General features: G+C 46.1%; 1 protein-coding gene across 1 annotated transcript in view; it reads left to right on the top strand.

The window, feature by feature from the left end:
• FRMPD2 (FERM and PDZ domain containing 2) overlaps positions 1-10,759 on the top strand; it is an 83,950-nt gene extending 73,191 nt beyond the window's left edge. Inside the window, exons 27-29 of the mRNA XM_087431818.1 lie at positions 317-660; positions 7,077-7,357; positions 10,538-10,759. Coding sequence (XP_087287944.1) covers positions 317-660; positions 7,077-7,357; positions 10,538-10,593 — 681 coding nt within the window. The 3' untranslated portion in view covers positions 10,594-10,759. The remainder of the gene's footprint in view (positions 1-316; positions 661-7,076; positions 7,358-10,537) is intronic.
• The last annotated feature ends 1,621 nt before the right edge of the window (positions 10,760-12,380 follow it).

The raw sequence follows: 12,380 nt of genomic DNA, 5'->3' as shown, positions 1-12,380 counted from the left end.
GCCCCGCTACTGGCGGCCCGGGTTTGGATCCTGGGCGCACACCAACACACCGCTTGTTGGGCCATGCTGAGGCGGCGTCCCACATACAGCAACTAGAAGGATGTGCAACTATGACATACAACTATCTGCTAGGGCTTTGGAGAGAAAAAGGGAAAAATAGGAGGAGGACTGGCAATAGATGTTAGCTCAGGGCTGGTCTTCCTCACAAAAAAAACAAAAACAAAAACAAAAAAACATTATTTTTTGAAGAAGTAATTTTTAGATCTTGTTCGGTGTGCACTATGGATCCAGTAATCCTTAGCATTTCTTTTAATAGATACCCATGCTCTCAGCAGACAAAGAACTTACCAGGACAACGTGCACGGACACAGAGCAGAGCCCCAGCCTGGATCAGGAGGATAGTCGGAGGGACAGTGCCTCCCTGGACACAGGGGAAGGCCTGGGTCTCAAGCCAGAGTCTTTCCAAAAGGCCACCAGAGAGGCACAATGGGACCAAGATGTAGAGAGACCCTGGGCCATTTCCTTGATGTGTCCTCAGGATTCCCATCCTCATCTATGCAGACTTCACCCAGAAATGGATGCATCAACGTTGGCCACCTCTTTGGAAAAGGATGTGAGGCAAAACTGCTATTCGGTTTGTGATATCAGGAGACTTGACAGGTAAGAATCACCACGTCTGCAGGCATTTTGTAAACTGTATGCTTTCCTTGCTAGAAATTACAGTCAAGCAATCAAGGACTATGCTCAGATGCTTGCTGGGCCCAGCACTGTTCTAGGCATTTGGAGAGGAGGTGGAGACAAGAGAAGCATGAGGTCTGAGCTGCTGTAACCACAGCTTGTGAGCCTTTGGGAAAGAAAACCCCACCCAGTGGTCCTCTGATACCCTTGAAGCCTACAGGCGGCAGGCCTCGGGGGTCTTTCCCAGCACACACACCTTTGTCCTGCATCCCGCAGGACCCCTCAAAGCACTGTGGTAAGAAAGAAAAGTCCCCTTGTATGTATGCACCATCATTTCTATTGCTAATACAGTGCTTTACAATCAACATCAGCTTAAAAAAAACACATCTACATCTTCAAAACCAGGCTGAAACGTTCACTTTAATAGCCATTTTTAACTTAGCCTGCATTTGTGTGCCCCTTCCCCTCTGCTCCCCAGCCCTCCCCTGCCCAGTATTTTCAGTTCTCAGTCCTGTTCCGATGGAAAACATACTCTTTGATTCAGTCTGGCAGTATTTATTACAGTCACCCAAAGTGCATGGAAACCTGTTAGGAGCAGAGAGCAGGATACCAATCTTGGGAGAGGGTACGATACTGCTCCTAGGCAGTTATCGGCAGTGTGCTAGCTGGTTCCCCAGGCACAAAGCACACCGGTAACCAAGAACAATGGTTTGTTTTTGCCGCTATATAAACCCACCGAGATTAGATGGCTCTTTTCTGTTGGTCATCCTAGAAGACTGACAAGGGCAGATCTATAGGGACGGTAGGTGACATGAAGGAGGAAGCAGCCGGTGTGATGCAGGCAGGCAGGGTGAGATGTATGACACACTGAGCCAGGCATACGTTCCTGGAAAGCATTCACGTACAATTCTAACAAGACTGCTGTGCCATCCAAACAGAGACAAGCTAGTTTACAAAGTAGAACAGAGGGCCAAGCCCCGTCATCGGTGGTGTTCATTTTCATTGTCTGAAAACACATAAACACCAGTGGATTTATAGTTCCCTACAATTGCATTCCAGGCAATAATTGGTATACTTGATCAAATGATAAAGGAAATAACCTTTAGGGATTTATCCAAGGACAACTATTAGTGTGAGCTGGTAGGAAATATAAAAGGAACCGTACTTCCCTGTAGGCATGGGGCCACTCTTTCGGATTTTTAAAGGTTTTACTGCCAGATAGTTTGGGGTGATGGACAGAGAACGTGAGTGCTGCGTTGTAAAGTGACTCTGGGTTTAGGTAATAGCCTGGAGTTTGACTTGTCATGTGCCTGTAATCTAATATAGTTATCAGTTGTTAATAATAGTATTATTATTATTTTTTTTATTAATTATTAGTATAGGTAGTCACTGTTTCATTTGTGGACTCAGAGTCTCATGGCTATTCAATAAAATAAAAGATCTAATCCAACTTCATACCCATGCTGGAATCTGCTCTGTACCATCCCCGAAGTAGGGGGCCTGCCTTGGCTTGAATACCTTCAGGGGTGCGGGACTTGCTACCTCTCGAGGTGGCCCATTTCATTTTCATGTAGTTGTTAAGCAGAAAGTGCTTCCTTATATTAAGGGGAAATCTGCCTTTCTCTATCTTCTAAGTAGACACCTATTTCCTCCGATCTTTTTGTCATTCCTTTTTTTTTTTTCAAGAAACATCATGTTATTTTATTTTTCTGGATCAAATTAAATTTGGCTTAGTAGCTCTACTTGCAAGGGTATACCAGATGTCCAAAATCTGCCATCCTTGGAGAGGGTTGTCCCATCTCAGAGTTACGCAAGAGTCCTGAGGGCTTGATTTTTGCTGTATCTTCTTTTCCCCACTCAGGAATGTTTTTGTCTCCCTGAGGGAAGGATTCAAGCCATGTTAGCATCTTCTCCAACGAGACATTGGCTTGCCCTTAACCACACATAGTTAGTGACTGCCCCCTACAGGAGGAAAAGCATAGCACATGCCCAGCCATCTCTGAACACAGCTTCTCCAGCTCCTGGTGGGGGTGTGGCTCTTTGCAAACCCCCCTTAGAAGTGTCTGCAGCTCCCTTCTGAGGTTGCTGTCCCAGGCAACTGCCTCTTTGTTTCTGACATCTGTGAGTCAAGCTCTCTTTCTGCAGCTTAGAACAAAACGAGCACGGACTTCTTGATCATATAACCTTGGTTTCAGCTTTACCATTTACTAGTGTGCCTGGAAAGTTGACCTCCCTGAGCTGGAGGCTTCTCAAATGTAAAGGAAGACTGTGACAATTCCACAGGGCACTGTGCAGGTCAACAGCAATGACAGCGCAGAGTGCTGTCACAGCACCTGGCACACAGCAGGAGCTCAACACCAGTCAGTTTTCTTTCCCTGTCCTGAGCTATTTCCAGCTAAAAGACAGGTCCCATCAATCAAAATTCTCAGCAAATTGCCAGAACTTACCATCTGCCAGGTGGCTACTTCCTAAAGCCAGATGGGCTGCCCGCACCCTGGTAAACCCAGAGTGTTCATAGAGAAGATGAGATATTACCTTTTCTTCCTTGTTCTCTTCTTTTACCACACTGCGTGTCTGGAGACTCTACCATATAGTAGTAGATCTTTATGCACCATGTTGTAATAAAGAAGCATAGTACATTTTCATGGAGGGACGTCGGAATTATGTGCCTGTCGGAGGGAGGACTTGGCACTAGGCATCAGTTACATCTGATGCAGGGTTAGTTTCTAAAGTTAGGGCATAAGGCAAAAATCACAAGTCACGTTACCTTTGGATGTCACGTTGGAAGGTGTGATGTTATTTGCTCCCCTTGTGTGGGAGCAGATCGCATTTTCTTTGGTAGAGCCTCAGAAGAAGTCTGGTGGTTTGTGTTTATGGGCCATGCTGTCTGCAAAGTGCTTATCTTTACATGCTGGCCTCATAGGAATGAGGGGATGGCAGATTCAAGTCTCCCGCTCGTGTTCACTTCAGGGTCCATACTCAATGAGTGGAAAGTTGGTCATTGCAGAATGTTTAGGGTTACTCTCTCTCTCTCTCTGACTAGCACATATAGTTAAATTTGTATTATTAACATATGTGTAGTTTCAGCAAGTATCATTTAGTGAAAGTGATGATATAGGTCTTCTTGATTATTAAGAATGCAAAATGAAGCTGGAGTCCTTGAAAGGAACCTAAAGTTACTGTATACCTTCTGGGAGGCGCTGTTCCTGGAACAGCAAAGGATGATTAGGAGGCTGAAGGTCTAACTCAGCTGCAGCTGCCACGCCAGCTGTGACATCAGGGTAGCTGGCTGAGGCATGAGGCTGCCAGGTGAGTGGGGCTGTCACTCAGGTGGGAGGGCACAGGGGACCCCTGTGAAGTGGAGGGGAGTGCGTGAGGCAGACGCCTGGCCAGACACAGAAGGGGTCTAGCACAGCATCAAAGATCCCACAGTGGGCTGGGGTCTGGGTGCCGCCTTCAGCAGGGTTCTCTCCACACACTTGCCGGCTCCCCAGGGAAACCCCTTGCCCCAGTACACACCCAGCCAGGCATGCCACTCTGACACCTCCGAAATATTCATCTCCAGCTCAGGATTGTCATTTGAGCTGCACCCAGCAGTCCACTAGACCTCTCTACTTGATGTTGTAGAGACGGCAAACTCAACCTGCCGAACTCTGAACTCGGCACTGGCAGGAGCAGAGGTCCCGAGCCCCAAGCTCCCAGCTGCACGCGCGGGGCTAACGGGGACATTGGGTGGGGCCTGATGCTAGAGAACCGGAGAAGGCTGAGCCTCACATGAAGAGAGACAAAACCTGAACTTTGTTATGAATTTAACCACAGTAAACAGGGCAATTACAATACCTAGTATTTCAGGCCTGAAATGCTGTCTGCTCATTTGACTTGTCTTCCTAGGAGGTGGGCATGATTTTGGTGGCCCAAGTCCTAAAGGACAGCTGTCCAGGGAAGTTGGGCACGGTGTCTTCTGTGCTCAGTTAATATCCTATAGTGAGCAGAGGCTTCACAAGGATTCACTGACCTCAGAGCTGAACTGGGTCCCTTTCCTTAAAAGCAGGCGCTGGAGAGTTGCAGGATTTGGAGGGGCGTGGTTCTGGGGCCCTGCCAGCTGGTGTGGGGGAGGTGGCTGGGCAGGGAGCCCGAGTAGGGTCTCCAGAGTCTCCTCTAGGTCCCATCTGTCTATAAAAGTCTCCTTTTGTCAGACAGATTGGTAGGGAGGGGATGAGGGCAGGGAGCAGCTGAGGTCATTAAATGTACTTGAGGGCGAGCAGAGAGCTCCGAGCATCCTGAGCCCTTCAGGCTCTAGATGGCAGTCCTGCTGCATTATCCCCAGAAGCCCTGAGCGGGGCTTGAGCCCTGGGTGAAGGACTTTGTCTCTTTGCCTGGTGTGTCCACCTGCCACAACATCTGGCCTTGCTCTAAAGTGATGCTGCTGTCCTCACGAGTCCCCAAATCTCCAAGTGTTGCCGCCTCCATGAAATAGGTGCTGCCTGAGGACTCCCACGGACCTTCTTGTGCCTATTCTTTCCCTGCTCACCTTTAGCCACACCCACAATCAAACTCCAGGTCAGATCTCCAAGAGCAGCCTGGGGCGTGTGTGGAAAGAATGCCTGGTGGCATTCTCCCTGACTGGTGGCAGGGTTTCACCCTGGGGACCACTGAGCCCTCTCCGGACAGGCTGAGCACCTTGCCTCTTGCCCCTCAGGCTGACAGGTCTCTGTCAGGGCAGGGCCAGTAGCGGAGGCCCGAATCAAACCCTGAGAGCAAGGAGCTCCTTAGAAAAGTTGGAGGAGTTTGGTGGTGGGAGGTGAGGCGTGGGCAACAGGGGCTGCCCTGGCAGACGGGCACATGTTGCCTCCTGCTTCTCCTTGGCAGGGAGGGATGGGGGGAGGGAGAGGCTGCTGCGGGGGTGGGGGGTGATGGCAGGTGGGCCTGGGCGACAAACTTCCACAGTGTTCCCTTCCTATGTTTATAAGAAAACACATTTTCGACACAATTCATTCAAGTACTTTAAGGTTATAAACCAATTTTCCCTCAAAGTGCTTAGCAAGTTTTAAATATTTTTTGCTTAAAGTGAATGTTCCTCGTAGCATACCGTCTCCTTTTTATACAGGAGTCTATTTACGTGAAATGCTTATTTACATATACCCTGCAGCTCTCATGTGCAGAAATATGTTTCTTTGGCAGTGAAACTCAGTTTGGGACAGATACTTGGGCTCTGTTGGGGAGAAGAGCCAGCTGTGTAGGGGTTTGGGAGGTGCCCGAGATGATTTTAAGGGAAAGAGGCATTTCGGGAAAGGGGAAGGGAGGGCAGGGGGCACGTAACAAAGCCAACCCATTGATCTGGGGGTGGGGAAGAGGCTGATAAGCAAGGATTCATATATTTGGTAAAAAGCTACATCTGTGTGCATTTTTTTAGCTTTTCCTATTCATCCTCTCTAACCAGACTCTCGACAGATATTTTCTAAGCACCTTCTCTGCGTGTTTGAAGCTCTGTGCAAAATGCTCCGCCATCTGCATGGACTGCTCTTTCTAATCAAAAAGCATGTGCGGTGACCTTCTGGCAGCCCCTGGAAGGTTTGTTCTTTCACCGTGGCATCTGCGTCTTCATCGCCAGACAATGAGCCTCACCGTTCATCTGCTTCCTGTGTCACACAGGGAGTAAATGTCACTCTAGCTGGCTGCCTCTCCAAATAGGCACTTTTTCAGCGCTCAGAAAAGGATGTGATATTTGCACAAAGTGCTTTGAAGGTCACCTGCTTGAGTTGCTCCCAACCTCCTGCTTTAGCCCTTTCCATGTAATTTCATCTGTTGAAATACTAATCGTAATCATAGTAGTAATGATGACATCTCCTACTTACTGAGAACTTACCCTGCACCAGGAGCCATGCATGTCTGTATCAGAATTATTTAATTTAAGCATCCCAACAATCTTGTAAGTTTCTTGACCTTCCCATTTTTCAGATGAGAAAACTGAGGTCCCAGAGAAGTTAAGAAACTTGCCCGAGATCTGACCGACTCCCCATGTGCAGGGGAGTCTTAGAACCGGGTCATAGCTCTGGTTCGATGCCGTGCCCTCTGGCAAGTCGCCCATGGTCTCCTGGGCTTGGTAAGGAGCTCCCCCTGCTCCTGTAATGCTGTGCTGCCTCGACCCTAGCCCATACTACCTGGATTGTAGCATTTGTTCACTGCTGGCTCCTCCCATTGACTCGGGCCTCCTCAAGGATGGGGGCCATGCCTCATCCACTGGTCACATTCTGGTCCCAGAACGGTCTCTGGCGGGAACTGTTTGAACCCTGACTGGTTCTCATCGTGCATCATGATGAGCATCCTCAAAGGCAAGGGAAGGCGGGGAGAGGAATTTTTGATCGATGCTGGAGGATGCATGGGTTTCTGTTTTCTAGTCCTGAATTGGACATGGGTGATGAAGAAGGTGACATGTGCCGTCCACGTGAAGCCTCTTCTCCCACCACGGAGGATGAAGTGTATCTTACCGTCAACTCTACATCAGAAGGCCAGCTGCCCTGTGGAGAATGTTTGGAGGCAGATTCAGGGACCATTCCCTTGCCACAGTTCTGTTCTTGGGGTGCTCTCTCAGAGTCTTTGCCTCTGGAAGAGTCCCTTGATAGTGAGAGCGAATGGGAAGATCTAGAGGAGGCTGTGGACCCAGATGATGGTGCCTCAGGTGGGTATCACTCTGTCTGGGTGGAATGCAGCTGGGCTGAGTTCTTCTAGTGGTACTTTGTTTTCAGTCCACTTTGGGAGGATGATGGTTCACGGGCATCATGCATTCCCCTCTAGGGGCCACACATTATCATGGCAGGCGTTTTCACTGATCACTTACCATGGTCCATGTTCTATGACAACCCTATAAGTTAGAGTTATCACCATCCCCCTTTTACAGATGACACGTTTGGGACTTTCCCAGGGTCATACAGTGAGTAAGTGACAGAGTCAGAATTCAACCCCAGGTCTCCCACTGCACGGACCAGGGTTCAGTGCTGTCCTCTGCTGCCTCCAGCACGTGGCTGGGTGCACGATCTCTCCTCAGGCCTCTCTCTTTTGGTGGGTTGCTTGTCAATTGCCGATTCCTGTTTGGTCTGCCCCTGCCTGCCCCTGGGCTAGATAGATTTCAGAGAAGAGTCTTGGTATCACTCAATGGGAACCTTCGTGCTGAGCCGCTGTGGCTCCACAGTGAGCTCTTTCTTGATCAAGAAAGTCGAACTGTTAACACAAGACGCTGCCAGAAGTTGGGCCTAGGTCACCAGGCTAGGGCCGGGTCATGCTGAAGAAGACATGGGAGGAGTAAGTGCAAGGAAAACTGTCAGACTGGGAGTAGGCTGGGTTAAACTCTTGACAGGTTGGTAAACCACACCACTTTCTGTTAAAGTGCCTACAACATATGTATTTCCAGTATTTAAAAAGTGCTGAATGTTCAAGAAACTTTCACATAAACACATTTTCAGGGCGCATTGACACTTACCGAGACATCGGCTCATGAAGATTTAGGTGTAATTGAAACACACTCATTCACTTTCATTCCATGGTGTCTCAGCTACATTTTCACCACGAATGATTGAACTGGATTCTTAGAGGACAGTGGCAGGCGAGTTGATAAGGCGGGTGGATATTTGAAATTCAAATATAACAAAAGGCTGGTTCTTATCTGAAATAGAAAGCAACAGGTTAATAGAGGGGATGTCACGGAGGCTTTGAAGACCGTGCATGCTATTTATGGGGAAGTCAAACACTCTGACAACTTTGGGAATGATGCATTATGGATTCACAAAAGTGTGGACCAATCAGGGATCAGCTTATATGTGGAGGGCAACCTTCCTAGAGGGAAGTGAGTAAGTGACAGAGTCAGCCCTCCTCAGGGCTGGGAAGCTAAGAGAAAATAGGGTCAGCAATGCTTCAGGGACCCACAGGGACGCAACTAAGGAGCACAAGTGTCAGTACTTATGAAATGTCCCAGGAGATCTGCAGTGCCCTGGAGGGAGCTGTAGAGAGCAGAATAGAGAGAGCAGGGTTTTGCAGTAGGGGGCGCTCAGGCTCCAAGCCTGGCTCCGCCACTTACTAGCTGGGTGACCTGCAGCAAATGGCTTTTAAACCATCTAAGACTCAGCTGACTGACTGCCAAACGGCGATGATGAAACCCACCTCAAGCTGTTATCATAAGGGTTAGAGGACATTGTGCGTTGGGTGTTTAGCAAACTGCCTGGCATGTAGTAAGGGCTCCAAAGGTGTTAGCTATTTTTATCATAAATCATAAAGGAGGAAGATGACGCAGGGAAATGATGCAGCTTTATTAAAGCATTCGATCCTGTTGGGTTTTTCCATGTAGACAGGAACTAGGCAACTTTGTCAGACCCGTGCCCTAACATGAGGGGTGGGGTGGGGAGCGGGGAATACTGGCTTATGGCAAGAGTGTCAGGACCTGGGGTGGACTGCATAGCCCTCAGCTATGGACGGTGGTAGGAGTGCAGTTAGGCTGAGTCCCGTCGCAGTCGCTTGTCCTCCCTGCTGGTGAGAGGCTGGTGGCAGGTGTGAGCACTCAAGGAGTGAGCAGCCTGCAGACGTCCTTCAAGGCGTCCTGGACCTCTGCTCCTAGAACATTGACTTACTTGCTTCTTTTGGAAAAAGCAGCTCTTGACGTTCTTTAAATTCTCTGAGAGGTCCACAACTCCCCAAAACTAAGGACCTCTGTTGTCTATATTCCCTCTTTCGTCCTGGGAGTGGGGAGATGTCTTGGAGGGTATGAAGACGACTTTGCTTATGGATGCAGTAGTGCATCCTTTAAATCTATATAACAAATTATTTTGTTTGGTCATTTTAGACATTAAGACAGTAATAGTACACAGCTAGTTTCTATGAACGATTTAATTTAATCCTCACATCGACTTTGAATGGTATTCTAATTTCTCTTTTACAAAGTTTATTTAATTTGTCTGAGATCCTACAGCTAGGAGGGGCGGATTCACCCTGCATCTGTCTGATTCTACTTTTGGTGCATTTTTACATTTCCTCTAGAATGTGTCTTTCCACACGGACTTGTGTAACACACAGGTCTTTCCATCACGTGTCAGGAGTCCTACTTTTTCTCTCACATAATGTTTCTCTCTGATGAGGCTAAACCAACCCTCGCTGTCCCGTGAGATTAGGAAGGCCATCCAACTGTTCTGTTTAGGGAAGGCTGCTGGTCAAATGGTGAGGTGACCCGGTAAGAGCTCCTTGTTGCTTTAGGTGAACACAGTCTTCAAAGGCAGAATCCGAAGATTTCCGCACGGACGTCCTTTTGACCGTGATCACGTGGGAGAGCCCTCAGATGTCCTTGGTCCAGAGAATGTACCCACAGCCTCCGCCACCAGGAAATAAGCCTGTGGGTCCCTGAGAAGATGATCTGGGATGGAGGGTCTAGCCCAGTTGTTAAGAACTAACTTCAAATGATCATGCCTGTCACTTCTGAGACTCATTTTGAATAGTGGCCATGACCTCTGTCAGTTCTGGGGTTTATGTCAGTAAAGCTTTGTGTGGGTGTGTGAGTACTCTTGTACTTATGTCTAGGGGGTGGGGGCTCACTCTTGTGAAAGAACTTGAGAACCAACCTCCTATATCAAGATAAACCAGGACAGGGCCAGGTCTCGCTGCTGCGATGGTTCACACTTTCTGGGATAGATACAATGATCCAGTTTGCACTTTTTAGATCTTCATTGGTTGAAGGAGTGTCCACGGTTTTCAAAGTGCCCCAGTTCCCTCAAAGGAATCTGCTGAGGGACTTGGCTCAAAGGTCTTGGGAGTAACTTGTTTTGAGATCTTTCTGTGTTCTTCCTATGCAACTCCATTTGACTATAAATTCTTTTAAAAGCATTTTCCTTTTGGACTCAACAACCTGATTCTAAAGATTATGTGAAGGAAAAATAAGATGGGAACATCTAATAAAAAAGGAAGAGTGAAGTGGGAGATCCAGCATTACTAGACATTAGGACACACAGCCACCACCATAACAAAAGACCAAAACCATGTGGGATTAGCAAATGCACAAAAGAAATAGACCCGATGGACCACAGTGTGAGCAAAGGAACACACTCGGCGCTCTATACTGGGGGACACATGGCAGTCAGCATCTCAGCATGGGGGAGGGAGGGGAACTTCATAGCTGGAACTGTGATAGCTGGAGAAAATGATTTAAATTCAAAGCTCACTTCAATTACTAAATCACATACAGATTGATAAATACAAAAAAACACATCAGAGAAAAACTGGTAAAAAATGGACTCTAGTTTTATCAAATCGACAGAGGAATAATAAGCTTCCTCTGGCTTACGGCAGTAGACAAAAAGCATAACAAGGAAGAACTACAAAGTTGACAATATTGAAAAAGTTAAAACTTCTGTACAATAAAAAAATTAATGTAAAAATAGGAGCAATGGTTTGGGAAAACATTTATATAATTGTGAGTAAAGATTAATATCTATAATATTTAGAAAGCCCATTATAATTTATAATAGATTAATAAAGGATTTCAATAGACAGTGTATACAATAAAAATACAAATCGTGGACAAAAACATAGTCTAATCAAAATAATGTCACTGTACTAATTTGTGTTCACCACATTTGCAAAATTTTAAAAAACACAATCCAATTCTGGCAAAATTTTGGTGAAGCTAGTGTACTCAGAAATATCAAAAGCCATAAAAGTGCTTATGCTATTCCTGAGAATTCATCCCAAAGAAATAATTCAGAATAAGAAAAAAATCTGTATATTTTAAGATGTTCATTGCAGTGTTCTTGATAAAAACGACAAATTGAAAATGGTGAAAATGCCTTAGAATATGGTAATATTAAAGGCAATTATGTCAACATGGTGAAAAAAATGAATAGAATAGAATAAAATAGAAATGGTAATAGAAAAAATATGGTAATATTAGAGACAATATGGTGAAAAAAACACAGTTATAGTATAGTAACATAATGGAATATTATGCAGCCAAGAAAACAATAAAAATAAATAGAAAAAAGTCACAACTTAGAAAAGTGTTGGATATAATAGCTCAAAATTGTGCCCAACTGATTACAGCCACAGAAGAGCATGTGTGCAATGGAGACGTGCAACGAAGACGCGAGAATGCTCAGCAATGGGACAGAAATCACCCAGTGTTTGGGTGATGGGATTAGGAGAATAGATTTTATTCTCCTAATAAAGGAATAAAAATTCCTTTACTTTTACAGATTTATCACTTAAATAATGAATTTTCATTGAAATGAAGAGACTAAAACAGCAAAAAGAAAAAACTAAGAAAGAAAGCAACAACAGACAAAAGAAAACTAAGACAAAGGTTTAGAAAAGGCTGTGGTCTAAAACCTAATTTATGAACTTTTCTCTATGTGCTTTTATTCCTAATTTCCTGGTCTCTTGACGATAGAAAGGTCTTATAGGTCACTTGGCTTGTTCTGCTGTTAATAAAAAAGAAGTTTCCAGGCATCTGAGCCCTCTTGTTTCAAATGCTCTCAGGGCTGGAGCCAGCTCTCTTGATGCACCATTACACAGTTTCATGGGCCTCGAGGTTAGGGAATTAATCAAGTGTGCAATGAAGTGAATAAATAACAGTATTTACAATTTCAGAACTGCTTGCACTCTGGTTGCTTATTTCCTCTTTGGAAAAGAAATACTTCGCTACAGGTTTGAAATGAGTCTAGTCCTCCTCC

The sequence above is a fragment of the Ceratotherium simum genome, chromosome 6 (genome assembly GCF_057802395.1).
Source record: "Ceratotherium simum simum isolate JZ-2026a chromosome 6, ASM5780239v1, whole genome shotgun sequence".
NCBI lineage: Eukaryota > Metazoa > Chordata > Mammalia > Perissodactyla > Rhinocerotidae > Ceratotherium > Ceratotherium simum.
The sequence above is the reverse complement of the archived record's forward strand: the minus strand, read 5'-3'. Positions and strand labels throughout refer to the sequence as shown.